General features: G+C 36.9%; 2 protein-coding genes across 3 annotated transcripts in view; both read right to left on the bottom strand.

Annotated features, from left to right (window-relative positions):
• The window catches only part of LOC129728802 (uncharacterized), a 625151-nt gene that overhangs the window by 269701 nt on the left and 336399 nt on the right, over positions 1–19051 (bottom strand). Inside the window, exon 3 of the mRNA XM_055687263.1 lies at positions 10310–10505. Coding sequence (XP_055543238.1) covers positions 10310–10505 — 196 coding nt within the window. The remainder of the gene's footprint in view (positions 1–10309; positions 10506–19051) is intronic.
• Positions 11596–14186, bottom strand: LOC129728069 (uncharacterized). 2 transcript variants are annotated; one of them, XM_055686445.1, is made up of 2 exons: positions 11920–14186; positions 11596–11854 (listed from the first exon to the last, which is right to left on the bottom strand). In XM_055686445.1, the coding sequence occupies exon 1, from the start codon at positions 13843–13845 to the stop codon at positions 12088–12090; it is 1758 nt and encodes a 585-aa protein (XP_055542420.1). In that variant the 5' UTR covers positions 13846–14186; the 3' UTR covers positions 11596–11854; positions 11920–12087. The 2 variants fall into 2 exon arrangements, with proteins under 2 accessions (XP_055542420.1, XP_055542419.1); XM_055686444.1 differs by having other exon boundaries at positions 11615–11694; positions 11770–14186.

Below are 19051 nucleotides of genomic sequence, written 5' to 3' on the forward strand. Positions count from 1 at the left end.
ACTTGTTTTTGACATTGTAAAATTTTGTGTCCCCTAAAACAAGAGTAACATTTCCCAGTTATGTGTTCAACGAGAGCGAACCATGTACTTTTTATTCATTCATTGATAAAGTATACTTTTTTGGTAACACGTTTAAAATATTTTTGATAAGGGACCTGGCAATTTTGAAACCTATGCTGACTTTGAAGTCAGAGTGTTTTGAAACAATACTAAAAATTCAGGCAATTACGACTTTTTCTGCTTGACACATCGATCACTCTGTCTGCACACTATAAGGCATGATATCTGGTCAGCCTAGTGATAGCAATGAACTATCTGAAAATACACATTTAAATACACTACGGTGTGCGAAGAGGAGTCCTCTAACACAGAGAAATCCGAAAAAACGCTTGAAAATTTTTACAAGTCGAGTAGCATAGAACATTTGCTATGCCCTCCTAAACGAAAGACAAAAAGTGACCTCTTTTACCTTGTGGACTGCAAATATAACCACATTTTGATGTACGTAAAAGATGCGTGAAATTTATTCCTACAAACAAATTACTAGGACGGCTTCATATTCCTCGAATATGACTTCCGTGATGACATGAATTTTATGCTCTGCGTGAATAAAAAATACCTCCCGCATGATGTTAAGGTTTTGTCTTTAAAAACAAAAATTACCAGCTGAGAGTTTATTCTTCTATGTCTGACTTAGTTTACCAGATATCTGTTGAGATATATTCTATTTAATTTATAGTCGCAATGAGCACAAACCAAAAAAATGTAATAATGTGCATCGGAAATTTGGTCCGAAATTTCGCGAAATTTCGTAATCGTCGAAATTGGAAGTTTAATTTCGCGAAATTTTAGGCGAAATTTAGCGAAATTCAACGAAATTTTTCGGCAATTTTGCGAAACCGAAATTTTGCGAAATTTCGGGAAATTTCGAGATTTGCGAAATTATACGAAATCATTCGAAATCTCGCACAGCCTTAATGGCCTCAACATCATTTTAATTTGATATTGTACTATTTTAATGTTTGCGGCCTTGCTCGGGATTGAAGTTGAAATTGAAAGTCATTTCTATCATTTCACTTTTTTTTTAAAGTCATTTCAATCATTTCACTTTTTCAAAAGGGCCAAATGTCGTATATCACTCAACTCAGTTCGACGAGCTGAGCATTTTCTGTATGTGTGTGTGTAACGCTCTCCCAATCTCACTCGATTGACTGAACCGATTTCAATGCAAATAATTGCAAATGAAAGGTCTAGTTGCCACATAAGACCCTATTGAATGTGATTGTAATCTGATTTCTAGTTTAGAGGTTATGTACCAAAATGTAAAAATCACGAAACATCAATATCTCAGAAACTACACAACCGATTTGAACAAAATTGATTTTAAATGAACGGGCTACCCAAAAAACCCTTAACTTTCGATTTTTATGAAGATTGAACATGTGGTTCAAAAGTTATGGAAAGAAACGTGTTCTGGAGACTATTTAATCTCACTCATGTTTCTCAGAGATGGCTGGACCGATTCTCATAAAATCAGTGTCATATGGAAGGTTTTATTGCCTCATAAGTCCCTATTGATTTCTTCTGTAACCGGATTATAAATCTATTTTTACAAATAATAAGTTTGAATGAGAAAGGCTTTTTTACTAAGTCTTTACTCAATAAATACTCAGAAGTTTATGGTTCCCGACCCGCGTTAACTTGAACACCCGTGATTTTTTTTTTAATTAGCGCGGTATCGCGTTAAAAAACCGCGTACAAAAAAACTGACTGTATATCAATAGTTATGTTCGTCATCGGACCTGGATTCTAGAGAGTCCGGTGTGAAGTGTTTCTGGCTTCAATGTCCGATTTAATTCCGGACCGGACCAGAACGGAGTTATCAGGACCGGGTAATGTTTCCGGAATTCGGAAAAGTCCGGTTTAAAATCAAACTCAACGTTATTTAAATCACAAGCAGCAGACTTACAGGTTTCTTCATTTGCATTTCTATGAATCTGCGTAATTTCAATCCAAGTAACATATTTTAAAGCAAATAGGTTTATGTTAGGGTGGTAATGACTGCATGGAAAAAAATTCATCATCGAATTCCAAAAACCGTATGTATATTTTGTTTATTGGCCCAAAAAAACATCTATGCACTCAAATTTTGCATCGCATTTTGCCCAAATCAACCGGACATGATTTAGGTATGTCTTAAAGCGGTCAAAGCTAATTTATCGACCTTCGAAAATCTGTTATCTCGAAAATATATGTTTGATCAAAAACCGACCTTCTGGGTCGTTTTCTGGGCAACCGAGGGCTTAATATGGAATACACTTAGGTTGCTTTTTACGCGGTTTTTTTACACGTTTTTCCTTACACAGCTTTTTTTACGAGGATTCCGGAATTTACGCGGATTCCGGAATTGACGCGTTTTTTTTACGCGGATTCCGGAATTTACGCGGTATTTTTTTTGTGCGGATTTCGGTTCCCCTTCACTCGGAATGCAGAATTAACGCTGGTTTTTTTACGCGGATTCCGAAATTTACGCTTTTTTTTTACGCGGATTCCGGAATTTACGCGGTTTTTTACGCGGAATACTTAAAACGTCGAGATCTAGTGTTATCTCGAAAAAATATGTTTGGTCAAAAACCGACCTTCTGGGTCGTTTTCTGGGCAACCGAGGGCTTAATATGGAATACACTAAGGTCGCTTTTTACGCGGTTTTTTTACACAGCTTTTTCACGCGGATTCCGGAATTTACGCGTTTTTTTACGCGGATTCCGGAATTTACGCGGTATTTTTCTTGTGCGGATTTCGGTTCCCCTCCACTCGGAATGCAGAATTAACGCTGGTTTTTTTACGCGGATTCCGGAATTTACGCGTTTTTTTCACGCGGATTCCGGAATTTACGCGGTTTTTTTACGCGGCATGTATCCCCCGCGTAAAAAGCGACTTTAGTGTATTCTAAAGTTGGCTGCTGGTCATTTGCAAAACTCGTTCCAAACCAGATGTTAATTATTTTAATGTTCATTAGGTATTTTAATCTAATCTCCCAGATGGTCTCGAGGTACAATGCTGCACGCCGTGTCAGAATCGGAATATTATGCAACTTCAATGCACCTCGGATATTTCTTCACCAAAAGTTATTTCAGGGTCTAAGCTTTCAAATGAAAGTGGTTTCAAAATATTCCATCGGGGAATACTTGAATAAAATGAGTTTGAAATTTTTTCATTGCTTTGACCATTTGTTCCCATATATGGAGACGATAGGTGCATTGAATAATCAATATCATGAGGTTGAGATCGAAGGCCATTCAAAATAAGCCAACAAATGATGGTAAGCTTGTAATGGTTAATTCTATTAATTTGAGGAGAAAGCCTATCCGTCCACGGAAAAGGAGAGTTGAAAGCAACTTAATTGTCTATCAAAAAACTTATTTTGAATAGAAAACTAAGATGACCGATTTTTTTAAAATCACTTTTTGTCTTCAAAATGTTTTAATGTAAGATCTCAGATTCAGTTTCGTCAATATTTTTCTATAAAAGTTTAGACACTCTCTAAAAGTAATCTTTTTTCTATCTCTTATCTCTAATCTCTCTGAGCAAAGTTGCTTAGGATAGTAAGGCCTACACACTCACAAAGTTTCATTGAATTTTGATAGGATACTGCCAATTTCTGGTCGAGTTGATTCAAAATCCTTCACAATTTTGCTCGAATTTCGCACAACCAATGTGTGACTTGCGCAGCGCAAGATTTGTGCAATGAATACATTGACATAGATCGGAACCAAAGATATATCTTACACAAAAATCGCTATGTTTTGGTAAACTTCGGTTTCAAGCAAACGACCAGTTTTGGGACACTCAAAAAATCGTGGTTCATTCTCATAGGCCGGTTCATATGAACGGCTCTTAAGATGTTCGCCTATCGCTGATGACACCGTCTTTTACCGAAACAGCAATCAGCATTCATCGTTATCACTTACCACAGTACTAGTAACGTGGAACCTACCAATAAAAGTCATATTGACACACTACTACAATACAGTCAGGTTTTTTTTACGCGGTTTTTTTATACGCGGATTTTTTACGAGGTTTTTTTTACGCGGATTTTTGAATTAACGCGGTTTTTTTTACGCGGATTTTTGAATTAACGCGGTTTTCTTTTTACGCGATACCGCGCTAATTCAAAAAAAAATTCACAAATTTCCGAATTAACGTTGATTGGAACCAGAAACGTTTAAGTGTTTATCTAGTAAAAGACTTAGGTCCTAAAAATACTCTCCGCCCACCGAAAGATCCGGAATGACCGTCAAAGAGGACAATTTTGAATACTGGTTCTAGAGCGTCTCGGGTTTTTTTCTGAAGCCCTTCTTGCTGGACTACTTTACGCGAATTTTTAAAAAAACGTGTTTTTTTACGCGGATTTTTGAATTAACGTGGTTTTTTTTACGCGGATTTTTGAATTAGCGCGGTTTTTTTTACGCGGATTTTCGAATTAACGCGGGTTTTTTTTACGCGGTTTTTATTTACGAGGTACGTATCCCCCGCGTAAAAAAAAACCTGACTGTATACTGTTTCGTCCCCCTCTCTTTCTCTCGCTCTCCCTGTCACACACACATATACACACACACGCACACACACACACGCACACACACACACACACACACACACACACACACACACACACACACACACACACACACACACACACACACATACAAACATTGTTTATATCGTAACCATACCATATGTTGCAATGTATCTAGCGCCTCCATATACGGACAAAAATGTTGGAGAAATTGAAAAAAACTCGAACTCATTTTATTCAAGTTTTCCCCGATAGAATATTTTAAAACGACTTTCATTTGAAAGCTTAGATCCTAGACTAACTTTTAGAGAAGAAAAATTCGAGGTGCATTGAAGTTGCATAATATTCCGATTCTGACACGGCGTGTGCTGGCCTAACAAGCCAGTCGTCGTAGGTTCGAATCTCGGCTCGGGAGAGACTGTAAGTGTCAGGATCGTAGCGTCAGCCCTGCAATTGTCCTGTACGCTAAACAGAGTTGGCTGCGGAGTCTGTGTATAACAAACAGAAGGTCAAGTTCCGAATCGGAATCTAGCTGCACCCAGGCTTTGCTTTACTTTTTAGGTATCTCAAACTTGTTTTTCATTAGAGTAGTTTGTGGCTAACCAAAATAAAAATGCAACCAATCGGAGTACAGCGTGCTAGAAAATCATTTTAATTTTTCCAAATTTTTCACATTTTTAAGCTTCGCTTTAGTTTAGAAAGCTAATGAATTAAACTTTATCAAACAGGTTGGCGAAAAAGTTTTTGGAAACCGAATTCCCTAATTTTCCCTGAACTATAACATTAATTTCCCTGATATTTTTCATCATTCGGCGCATAAAACTGCAACTTAGATAAACGCAACTCTAAAATCCCAGCGATTCAATCGGATATGAAACCGATCCGTAGAGGTCGTGAATTAGCCTTTTACGCTAAAAAATCAGTTTTTGCCCTAGAGAGTCGTTTAAAAAATAATCGCGTTTCGGTTAAAAATTTTTCCCTGAATATTGTTCAGTTTTCCCTGATATTCCCTGATCGAAAAATGAATTTCCTGACATTCCCTGATTTTCCAGGTTTTCAACATCCTTCATTGAAATATATCTTTTGTTCTTGTTCACTAGAAATTAGCATGGCCTGTTGACAATTGGCGTTTTCCTCAAGTGCTATTGTGTAAAACTTATATTAAAAATCTTCAAACACTTGCTGCTCGCTAAATCAGTACAGCAGTTAAAAAAAATGAAATAGTTGAATTGAGAACAAATTCAGTTGACACAAAGCAAGTTGACGAAAGAGTTTCCAGTTCAGTCGATCAAGGTTAAGTTTCGTGAAGCTTTAATGATCAGGAGATCACGCATTTTGAAAATCATGATTCCTGGTCAACTACGTGAGAGTAAACAATAGCAGATTCAATTAAGTATTGATATGGTGTTTCTTCTAAAAAGGAATATGTTTGGCAAATTTACAACGATTTTTCCAAGTTTTCATTTTTACAATTGCACTGATTTCAGTAAATGCACTGTTTTTAATGTTTTTTACCGTTATGTACTCGGCAGGGTACCCGGGTACCTTTTAAGACTTTAATGCTTTAAAAAACAAGGATAACCTCAACTCAGCCAGCTGAAACTTATGGAACGCTCCTAACTAGTGGAAACAAACCATTTTCAATCATAGCAGCAGGGAGGATCGAAGGAAAGGCTTCGAATTTTTTTACCCCATTACTTACTTATTACACATTTTCCAATCTTTTGACGGGTTAAGATCGAAAATCGGTCAAGAATTGAAGGAGTAAGAAGCATTTCATTTTGGTGGGTACCCGGGTACTCTGCCGAGTACTTATGTGTGCTAAAATTATCGAGTACATAACGGTTAATTTTTATTTCGAAATCTTACCTTTACCATCCCTTCTGGAATATTTGTCACCATTTATATCTCTTCAGGCACGTTTGGGACATGTTCGAATTAATTGAAAATAATCAATGTTCAATTTTTTTGCTTCTCAAGATTTCACTCCTTTTCGCCTCAGCAATAATTTCTGATTACGCCACAAAAAAAACCAAAAAAATTTATTTTATGTTAGTTAATCGCAAATTCGAATAATTTCTGTGATTCAATTATCAGGAATGATTTTTTTTGAAATTCCGGATGATCGAGTCCGACCTGCATTATACAAAAAAAAACTAATTTTCATTTGATTTATTACCAATGTTACAAAAAAAATCAAAAGTACATATTCAGTGGTTGAGAAACAACGTGTCGCTCTGAATTTGACAAGAACAACACTTTAAGGAGGCAAGTAAAATTTCACAACAAAACTCATTTTACACTGTTTTAATCCAATCAAACATGCATAATAGACTTAATGTTTTATTTTTATTCAAATAACGCTTGCTCGAAAAAATTGACAATTTCCGTTTCCAGACTTTGGGCGGACCGGAACGGAGCCACCGGATTCAAAACAGACCGGAACGAGCTCGTGACGATTCTCGACCGAACTGAACTGAAATCCGGACGCAACTTTTCGTTCCAATTTCGCACATATTGAACAATTGAAAGCATTTTTTATTTACTCGATAAGCAAGCCTGAAAAAAGTAGCCAACTAAATTTGCAAAACATTCAACTTATTATTGTGGTTTGAATTTTGGTTTTTTCAATCTTTTCGCTCTCACATTTGGCGCCCTCCAATGATTGACGAGCAGGCGACCGCCTGCTTCGCCTTTGTCTTAATCCGCCCCTGCTAACCACTATGGGTTAGACGCATATCTACTTCGTATTAAGCACACGAAAAGTAATCATTCCGTTTGTGGGTGGTGGTATCATGACATTGAACACATGTTTTGGGTGTGTGCTGAAATTCATAGCACCTGAGGCGTCGTACACACTCAAAATGCAGATTTTAGACCCCCTCTCTCCCTATGCAACGATAAGTAACGTTAAATATGACTCCCCTCCTAAAATTACGTAACGCTACACCCCCCCTAAAAAATTCCGACTTTGATGGAAAATCACAGTTACGTTACTGTTTCAACTACCAGCCCCCCCTCCCCCATATGTAATAATAAGTAACGCAAACTCAACCCCCCTCACTCCCCTTCATGCGTTACGTAATTTGTGTACGACGCATGATCTCTAATTTTAGATACCCTCAGGGCCTGAGGAATACAGACCTATGCCCCAGTTCGCGATATCCTGGCTCAGCGAAACCTGCCATGCATGTTGTATATTATAGGTATTTAAAGAGCAACAAGGTGTCGATTTAACAGACAATCGAACTACTGCTGAAAAAAAGCTAGCTTAAGTTCCAGATTCAGTTCTGGCTTTTAGTCGGCAGTGATGATGAAAAATGCGCCCTTAGTTTATAAGTCTTTTGTAAACTATTTTAGATACAACTGTCTCTGTTAAACAATACTTTGTATTATGCCTTGTCAAATAAATGTTTTATTTTTTGTACACAAAAAACACGTAGGTGGAAGAAGTGATGCAAAGAGAATGACAATAAATATTTGGAGAGCGAAGAGAACAGCTTTGCGTTGCGCTGTGATGTGTCGCTAGGTGTTGGTCAGCGTTCGTTTCGCTAACGTAAACATTATCAAAATGATAGAGTACTATCGATAAAATGACATAGCACCGCTAATTTTTTTGTGGAGAATGGCGCGAGCATGAAACTGCATACAGCTTATTGCTGTTACTATCTTTGTGTTGGTGAAAGCGAGGAAAGGCTGCTCCAGTGTTCCTGTCTTTTATTTTTGGTGGCTTCGATGAGGCGGTTTCTAATATGTCGTGGAGAGAGTTTGGTTCCGGTGCGTAGTTGGATTGCTGCTGTCTTAGGAATGGAGGATGGATGGCGAATGTGAGGTTCCGTAAATGATGAGCAGCTTCATGGAGTGCCGCTCATATGTTTTATCATCCCGAATGCTGTGTACGGCAGACACGGCCATGCGGTAAATTGCTCAGCAGTAAGGGTGGTGTCGTACAGAGGGGCACGAGAGGCGCCCAACTTGACCTGTGCCAGCAGAGAAATTTTACTGAAGCGAGTCCGACAACACCAATACAAGAATACCCGTCGCGCTCATGTACATCGTCGCAGTGAGTAATAATGTCGAGAGTCGAGAGTATGAAAGGTGCGTGAAAGTAGACGAAGGTGATCACGAAGGTAAGTTACCTAAGTTTCCATATATCAAAATATTCTCAAACATGTTCACCTCACTCTATCTTGTCAAAATAGAGATCCTTGGCATATTACCTTTCCTACTAACACAACACCCTAATTCCTGTAACGTCTATGAAGATAGTATGGGTTCCCTGCACCTTCCTAAGTAGACGTTGAACTAACATTCCTACTTCCCTCCACGGCGATTGTAAGGACGTAGGCAGGTATCCAATGAAAGGCTTAGTTTGCAACTCACATCATCTGTAAGAAGGATACTAGTCCCAAGTTCCTTTCCTGTGACAACAGATGATGTGTTTGTGAAGTTATTATTATTATCACTATATTCATCCTAAGCTGATCATTGTATAGCCACCTACGATGTGTGCAATCCAGGGGCCTGAAGAGAAGTGATTTTACCGTAACACAGTATGGCGTCGTTTGTTTACATTAATTAAGGGAGATTGACCCTCTATTGTGATGTTGGAAACTCTAGAATATTATTAAATTAAATTAACTTTAAACTAAGATTTGGATGAGGTAATAAAAAAATTATTACCGGTATTCGAACCGGTGATGTCTTCGTCATCGAGCATATCCAACTCGGTGATGCCTGCAACCATCAAACTCGGAACTGCACTCGGCAATCACTTACGCTTGCCGTTCACTGAACAAAAATCTTGTTCGCAGAAGTGGCGAGAACAAATCCTTGGGCTTGTTTTGCTCCCAGCAGCAGACAGATTTGACAGTCCGGAAATGGCGAGAATTCGACACCAACGACGATTTCTTTTGTGATCAGTTGGAAATCTTAAATATCAATCTACCAGTAAGGCTTACATGTGATTCAAGCTGTACTATTCACCTGTGTGTTGAATCTCCACATTTACTTCATGCAAAATGCATGTTACTATCACAGGACGGAAATGCACTTCATCTTTTACAACATCACATGATAAGCGTTAAAATAACGGTATATTTATTAAAAAATCGCAACAAAATTAACGAAAGAACCCGAAACTTAAATAAACAAACTCGGAAATATGAAAATGTAACCACGGTTACCAATCTCCCCTACTCGTGATTGCGCGTGAAAAGAAACGTCAAGGAACCATTGGTTGGTTCAGCATGGCGGCGGTTCTTGTTACGCTCGCTTTATATTTAATCTGACAGCCACTTCTAGCCCCTGGTGCAATCCCTTTTGCTATGCTTTGCTATGCTAAAAAAACACGCAGGTGGAAGAAAAAAAAGCGAGTAAATTCAGAAGTTTGATTGATTTGAATTCATATATATTCTCGTTTATAATTATCAACAATCAAACAACAACGCGGGACTACGATTAATTATTGACATTGTATCAGTTAAAAATTTCGATAGCATTTTATTTACATCACAAAATATACCAGAACTTATGCAAGAGTGATAAAGCTTGAAAAGTGCTTGCAGTATGAAATAATATGACAATCATATTTCCTACATCGTTTTACCGAATGTTAATCTCATAGTCTTCGAGATGCGTGTTATACAACATAATGAATGCTTTCGCCTGCCAACTACATGCGGCCTGTGCTTAAGGACGAAAAAAGGTTTTTTGTTTCAAAAAATTAAGTACCTGAATCCGTTGTCATGGATGGTTTGACTGTTGTTGGAAGTATAATTGCAGGTTCATACTGAATTGATTCTATACAGTGGTGCAGTACGTGCAACGATGCGGGAATATAATTTTTTAATAGTTCAGGTTGTACCTGGAGCTCTGATTCCTGTGTATCGCGCACGGGTAAGTTCCAGCTATGAATACTGTTTGTAATCTGAAAATATTAAAAAATGTTAAATAAATAGTTAGACACTTCGAATTTTAATCTGGACACATTCGTTGCCTTTGGCGGCTTTTATAAATTACGTAACGCTTTTAGTGGAGGAGGGGGTATTCTCTAGCGTAAACACAAGCATTGCAGCTCTCGGTTGTATATTACACTGCAACAACGCATACAAGCGCGTAGCTGTCTTTCATTTTATTACTTTTTTGTCTAATGCGCGGTCTCAACCCATTACCGGAGGAGAAAAATCAAATTTTACCTCGAAAAATGACCTTCAAACTTGTATAACAGCACAAATAACTGTATTGCATTTTGTTGACCGATCTGTTCTCTAACCATATGAAATAGTTTCGTTGTGAAAAACTGGAAGTATCATTATCAAGCTACAATCAATTAGATGTCAGGTGATGCCACAAGCAGGAGATGGGTTAAGAAACAAAATGAAAGTAACCGTATATATAAATATATAAATATATATATATATATATATATATATATATATATATATATATATATATATATATATATATATATATATATATATATATATATATATATATATATATATATATGTATATATATATATATATATATATATATATATATATATATATATATATATGTATATATATATATGTATATATATATATATATATATATATATATATATATATATATATATATATATATATATATATATATATATATATATATATATATATATATATATATATATATATATATATATATATATATATATATATATATATATATATATATATATATATATATGTATACATATATATATGTATACATACATATATATATGTATACATACATATATATGTATATATATATATATATATATATATAAATATATATATATATATATATATATATATATATATATATATATATATATATATATATATATATATATATATATATATATATATATATATATATATATATATATATATATATATATATATATATATATTTATATATATATATATATATATATATATATATATATATATATATTTGTTTATATGACGACTGAAACGGTTAGTTTGATGGGTTTATCGGCTTAATCAGTCCGTGTATACTAGCAAAACGATTTGTTTTTTTCTCTTATTCCGACAGTTTCGGTGACTTTATTTCACCTTTTTCAAGGAGTCTGAAAATATACATTGTGTGTTGTTTTCCTCTTTCGTTACTGGTTTATGTTTTATGTCTGTGTTAGCTTACTTACAGAAAGGATAATCGTTCTATTGTTAAGTGTGTTGGTGTCCAACATCGGTTGTCTGGTGTGTATTACAAATGGCGTCCCACTTTGGCTATATGTAAAAGGTATTGTTCGCTTAAAACAGATTTGTAACTTTCCTCTATAAACTGTACTTACTGCATGTGTACCTATTTTTGTGTGCTACACTGTATAAGCTTCTAAAGCTTTTTCTAGCACTTACTTTTTTCAAGCACTTTTATGGCAATTTCACTTAATCGGGTAATAAATATTCTAAGCTGTTGGTTTTGTGTCTTCCTCTGTAGTCTACTAATTCTTGACGGCTTGCTAAGGGTGTGTTTGCGAGATTGTACAGCTTTGAGTTTTGGTGGTAGTGGATTGGCTGTCATGGTTGTCTGTTTTGTTTTGGTTGATGTTCTTTATCGAGTGTATAATACCAGCGTATATGGTGTTCAGTCCCTCAGTGTCTGTGCGTTTGTTTATGCTATTTTCTGTGTTGGCAATATGGCAAATTTCTAAAAACGGGAGTGCTTGTGGTTTGTTGTGTCTGTCTATAATTTTTGTTTGTTGAAAATCAAACCGGTGATTCTGTGTGATACTGTGATGCATTAGTGCTGTTTTTTCCTTAAGTGTACTAATTTGGGTATCTGTTTCGTTGTAACCTTGTTGCAGTAGTTTGTCCCAGGTGTTGTAGTGCGTCCGGTGTCCACTAATTCTAGTTTTAAGCATGTTTGTTGTCATTCCCACGTAGCAGGCGCTGCAGTCTTTGCACGGTATGTTGTAGATGACGTTGCTCTGGTGTTCATGTGGAATGGGGTCTTTAACATTTGTGAACAACTGTTTAACTGTTTTTATGTTGCGGTGTGCAAGTCGTATGTGTTTGTAATCGTTTTTTAGGTGCTTGTCGATTCGGTTCGACAGGTGTGGTATGTATGGTATCGAACGGTAAGTATATTCCAGGTTTTCACTAGGTGTTTCTTGCGGTGCCGTGATGTTTTCCTGCATTCGGCTTATTAATCTGTTTATTAGTGCTTTCGGGTAGTTGTTTAGTCTCAATTGTTTGTGAATGATGCGAGCCTTATCATCGTTCTGTAGATTAGTGGATAGCTTGTCAACTCGTCTGATGAAATTTTTAGCCATGTTAATTTTATGATGGAGCGGGTGGAACGAAAAGTAGTCTAAAAATCTGCCACTGGCGATTGGTTTCATATACCATTCTGTTTTAATGCTTTGATTTTCTTGTCTTATCAGTGTCATGTCTAGAAACGGTAGTCGTCTATTGTTTTCCATTTCGTAGGTGAATTGAATATGTTCGTTGTAACTGTTGAAAGTCTCTAATACATGGTTTAGTTGATTCGCGGGCAGTGCTAGTAGAAGATCATCTACATATTTTTTCAGGAATGGGGGCTTGAATGTTAGTAATGGTATAACTGTGTCCAAAAGTGTTTCCATTACTAAATCTGCTAGTGTGGGCGAGATGGGATTCCCCATTGCAGTGCCAAAGATCTGTTGGAAATGTTGTCCGTTGTATTTACAGTAGCTTGATTCTATGCAGAATTCAACTATTTCGATAAACAAATCTAGGTTTATGTTCGTATAAACTTTGATTTTCTCCCATTGTTTTATTATGTTGTGTGTAACTAATGTTTTGGGAATCGATGTGAATAGCGATGTAACGTCGAGGGAAATTAGGATGTAATCAGGTGGCAATGTAACTGTGTTAATAAAATCGCAAAATGTAAATGAATCCTTTATGTTGTATCGGCTCTCGATGGAGTTTTGTATGATTTTTCCTATATATTTCGAAAGGTTGTAAGCGGGAGCAGTCATGTTTGGCACTACTGGCCTTAGTGGTAGATTGGGTTTGTGCGCTTTGGGCTGTCCGTATATTCTGGGGCATATGGCATTATATGTAGTTAGTCTTGTTGCGGTCTGTTTGTCGATAAGATTTAGGTTGAGCAATCGTTTTACAAATTCATTGTTTGTTCTTTGGTATCGTGATGTTGGATCGCGTGGTATTGGGAGATATGTTTTATCGTCGGTGAGCAAATTAAGCATCTTCTGTTTGTATTCATCTGTTGGCATTATGACTGTTTTATTACCTTTGTCCGATTGGATGGCGAGTACATCTGGGTTATCGCGAAAGAAATGTTTTGTAATTTTCGTAGCTTTTTCACAGAATTTCGTCAGTTCATCTTTTTGGGTTATATTTTTGTTGTAATGGATGTAGTTTTGGACTGAATTTGCTATTGCGCACCTTGTGCGGTCCTGGATAGAAGTGTCTGGATTAGTTTTCAGTATACTTTCAACGTCAGCTAGGAGATGATAAAACGGTATCTGGACGATGTTGGTTGGAAGTGCAAATTTTTGGCCTAGGCTGAGTAATATTTCTGTTTCTATTGGTAAGGATTTTTGAGTGCTGTTATGTATAGCATTGCTTTTGCATACAGGTGTTGTGTTCGATGACCGAGTACGATCAAGGATACGGTCAAATTTGTGCTTAGTGTTTTTCGATTTTTCTTGCATTAATTTGTTTTCGAAGGAGGTCTGACTGTTGAGAAAGGATTCGACTACTTCATTCGGTACGTTTGAGTTTTTTATCCTTTCCGTGAGTGTATGCTGTATTTGTTTTAGTATTTTCAATTTGTGAAACGTGTGTTTGATTTCAATATTTAAAACTGATTTCTTGAACCTGTTGATGCATTTTTCCAGATCTTTCGTAAATGGGCTGTTTTCTTCCAGTAACGGGAAAATGAAGCGGAAATTCGTTGTAATGTGTGCTGGGAATACGCCTGTTTTTCGACATCGTATGAGGAAAGACTTTCGGCTTAACATGCTGCCCATTTTGTATACTGTATTCGCGTATTCTTTTAGCATGTTTTTCGCGTGTATGCCGTACCTTTGTTCAACGTGCTGATAGAAAGGGACTTTTGAAACGGTGGCCATGATTCTGAATTTGTTTATATGACGACTGAAACGGTTAGTTTGATGGGTTTATCGGCTTAATCAGTCCGTGTATACTAGCAAAACGATTTGTTTTTTTCTCTTATTCCGACAGTTTCGGTGACTTTATTTCACCTTTTTCAAGGAGTCTGAAAATATACATTGTGTGTTGTTTTCCTCTTTCGTTACTGGTTTATGTTTTATGTCTGTGTTAGCTTACTTACAGAAAGGATAATCGTTCTATTGTTAAGTGTGTTGGTGTCCAACATCGGTTGTCTGGTGTGTATTACAAATGGCGTCCCACTTTGGCTATATGTAAAAGGTATTGTTCGCTTAAAACAGATTTGTAACTTTCCTCTATAAACTGTACTTACTGCATGTGTACCTATTTTTGTGTGCTACACTGTATAAGCTTCTAAAGCTTTTTCTAGCACTTACTTTTTTCAAGCACTTTTATGGCAATTTCACTTAATCGGGTAATAAATATTCTAAGCTGTTGGTTTTGTGTCTTCCTCTGTAGTCTACTAATTCTTGACGGCTTGCTAAGGGTGTGTTTGCGAGATTGTACAGCTTTGAGTTTTGGTGGTAGTGGATTGGCTGTCATGGTTGTCTGTTTTGTTTTGGTTGATGTTCTTTATCGAGTGTATAATACCAGCGTATATGGTGTTCAGTCCCTCAGTGTCTGTGCGTTTGTTTATGCTATTTTCTGTGTTGGCAATATGGCAAATTTCTAAAAACGGGAGTGCTTGTGGTTTGTTGTGTCTGTCTATAATTTTTGTTTGTTGAAAAACAAACCGGTGATTCTGTGTGATACTGTGATGCATTAGTGCTGTTTTTTCCTTAAGTGTACTAATTTGGGTATCTGTTTCGTTGTAACCTTGTTGCAGTAGTTTGTCCCAGGTGTTGTAGTGCGTCCGGTGTCCACTAATTCTAGTTTTAAGCATGTTTGCTGTCATTCCCACGTAGCAGGCGCTGCAGTCTTTGCACGGTATGTTGTAGATGACGTTGCTCTGGTGTTCATGTGGAATGGGGTCTTTAACATTTGTGAACAACTGTTTAACTGTTTTTATGTTGCGGTGTGCAAGTCGTATGTGTTTGTAATCGTTTTTTAGGTGCTTGTCGATTCGGTTCGACAGGTGTGGTATGTATGGTATCGAACGGTAAGTATATTCCAGGTTTTCACTAGGTGTTTCTTGCGGTGCCGTGATGTTTTCCTGCATTCGGCTTATTAATCTGTTTATTAGTGCTTTCGGGTAGTTGTTTAGTCTCAATTGTTTGTGAATGATGCGAGCCTTATCATCGTTCTGTAGATTAGTGGATAGCTTGTCAACTCGTCTGATGAAATTTTTAGCCATGTTAATTTTATGATGGAGCGGGTGGAACGAAAAGTAGTCTAAAAATCTGCCACTGGCGATTGGTTTCATATACCATTCTGTTTTAATGCTTTGATTTTCTTGTCTTATCAGTGTCATGTCTAGAAACGGTAGTCGTCTATTGTTTTCCATTTCGTAGGTGAATTGAATATGTTCGTTGTAACTGTTGAAAGTCTCTAATACATGGTTTAGTTGATTCGCGGGCAGTGCTAGTAGAAGATCATCTACATATTTTTTCAGGAATGGGGGCTTGAATGTTAGTAATGGTATAACTGTGTCCAAAAGTGTTTCCATTACTAAATCTGCTAGTGTGGGCGAGATGGGATTCCCCATTGCAGTGCCAAAGATCTGTTGGAAATGTTGTCCGTTGTATTTACAGTAGCTTGATTCTATGCAGAATTCAACTATTTCGATAAACAAATCTAGGTTTATGTTCGTATAAACTTTGATTTTCTCCCATTGTTTTATTATGTTGTGTGTAACTAATGTTTTGGGAATCGATGTGAATAGCGATGTAACGTCGAGGGAAATTAGGATGTAATCAGGTGGCAATGTAACTGTGTTAATAAAATCGCAAAATGTAAATGAATCCTTTATGTTGTATCGGCTCTCGATGGAGTTTTGTATGATTTTTCCTATATATTTCGAAAGGTTGTAAGCGGGAGCAGTCATGTTTGGCACTACTGGCCTTAGTGGTAGATTGGGTTTGTGCGCTTTGGGCTGTCCGTATATTCTGGGGCATATGGCATTATATGTAGTTAGTCTTGTTGCGGTCTGTTTGTCGATAAGATTTAGGTTGAGCAATCGTTTTACAAATTCATTGTTTGTTCTTTGGTATCGTGATGTTGGATCGCGTGGTATTGGGAGATATGTTTTATCGTCGGTGAGCAAATTAAGCATCTTCTGTTTGTATTCATCTGTTGGCATTATGACTGTTTTATTACCTTTGTCCGATTGGATGGCGAGTACATCTGGGTTATCGCGAAAGAAATGTTTTGTAATTTTCGTAGCTTTTTCACAGAATTTCGTCAGTTCATCTTTTTGGGTTATATTTTTGTTGTAATGGATGTAGTTTTGGACTGAATTTGCTATTGCGCACCTTGTGCGGTCCTGGATAGAAGTGTCTGGATTAGTTTTCAGTATACTTTCAACGTCAGCTAGGAGATGATAAAACGGTATCTGGACGATGTTGGTTGGAAGTGCAAATTTTTGGCCTAGGCTGAGTAATATTTCTGTTTCTATTGGTAAGGATTTTTGAGTGCTGTTATGTATAGCATTGCTTTTGCATACAGGTGTTGTGTTCGATGACCGAGTACGATCAAGGATACGGTCAAATTTGTGCTTAGTGTTTTTCGATTTTTCTTGCATTAATTTGTTTTCGAAGGAGGTCTGACTGTTGAGAAAGGATTCGACTACTTCATTCGGTACGTTTGAGTTTTTTATCCTTTCCGTGAGTGTATGCTGTATTTGTTTTAGTATTTTCAATTTGTGAAACGTGTGTTTGATTTCAATATTTAAAACTGATTTCTTGAACCTGTTGATGCATTTTTCCAGATCTTTCGTAAATGGGCTGTTTTCTTCCAGTAACGGGAAAATGAAGCGGAAATTCGTTGTAATGTGTGCTGGGAATACGCCTGTTTTTCGACATCGTATGAGGAAAGACTTTCGGCTTAACATGCTGCCCATTTTGTATACTGTATTCGCGTATTCTTTTAGCATGTTTTTCGCGTGTATGCCGTACCTTTGTTCAACGTGCTGATAGAAAGGGACTTTTGAAACGGTGGCCATGATTCTGAATTTGTTTATATGACGACTGAAACGGTTAGTTTGATGGGTTTATCGGCTTAATCAGTCCGTGTATACTAGCAAAACGATTTGTTTTTTTCTCTTATTCCGACAGTTTCGGTGACTTTATTTCACCTTTTTCAAGGAGTCTGAAAATATACATTGTGTGTTGTTTTCCTCTTTCGTTACTGGTTTATGTTTTATGTCTGTGTTAGCTTACTTACAGAAAGGATAATCGTTCTATTGTTAAGTGTGTTGGTGTCCAACATCGGTTGTCTGGTGTGTATTACAAATGGCGTCCCACTTTGGCTATATGTAAAAGGTATTGTTCGCTTAAAACAGATTTGTAACTTTCCTCTATAAACTGTACTTACTGCATGTGTACCTATTTTTGTGTGCTACACTGTATAAGCTTCTAAAGCTTTTTCTAGCACTTACTTTTTTCAAGCACTTTTATGGCAATTTCACTTAATCGGGTAATAAATATTCTAAGCTGTTGGTTTTGTGTCTTCCTCTGTAGTCTACTAATTCTTGACGGCTTGCTAAGGGTGTGTTTGCGAGATTGTACAGCTTTGAGTTTTGGTGGTAGTGGATTGGCTGTCATGGTTGTCTGTTTTGTTTTGGTTGATGTTCTTTATCGAGTGTATAATACCAGCGTATATGGTGTTCAGTCCCTCAGTGTCTGTGCGTTTGTTTATGCTATTTTCTGTGTTGGCAATATGGCAAATTTCTAAAAACGGGAGTGCTTGTGGTTTGTTGTGTCTGTCTATAATTTTTGTTTGTTGAAAATCAAACCGGTGATTCTGTGTGATACTGTGATGCATTAGTGCTGTTTTTTCCTTAAGTGTACTAATTTGGGTATCTGTTTCGTTGTAACCTTGTTGCAGTAGTTTGTCCCAGGTGTTGTAGTGCGTCCGGTGTCCACTAATTCTAGTTTTAAGCATGTTTGTTGTCATTCCCACGTAGCAGGCGCTGCAGTCTTTGCACGGTATGTTGTAGATGACGTTGCTCTGGTGTTCATGTGGAATGGGGTCTTTAACATTTGTGAACAACTGTTTAACTGTTTTTATGTTGCGGTGTGCAAGTCGTATGTGTTTGTAATCGTTTTTTAGGTGCTTGTCGATTCGGTTCGACAGGTGTGGTATGTATGGTATCGAACGGTAAGTATATTCCAGGTTTTCACTAGGTGT

Source organism: Wyeomyia smithii, chromosome 3 (genome assembly GCF_029784165.1).
Source record: "Wyeomyia smithii strain HCP4-BCI-WySm-NY-G18 chromosome 3, ASM2978416v1, whole genome shotgun sequence".
NCBI lineage: Eukaryota > Metazoa > Arthropoda > Insecta > Diptera > Culicidae > Wyeomyia > Wyeomyia smithii.

Coding starts and splice junctions, on each gene's coding strand:
- LOC129728069 (XM_055686445.1), bottom strand. CDS start 13,845: ATGCCAACAGATGAATACAAACAGAAGATGCTTAATTTGCTCACCGAC.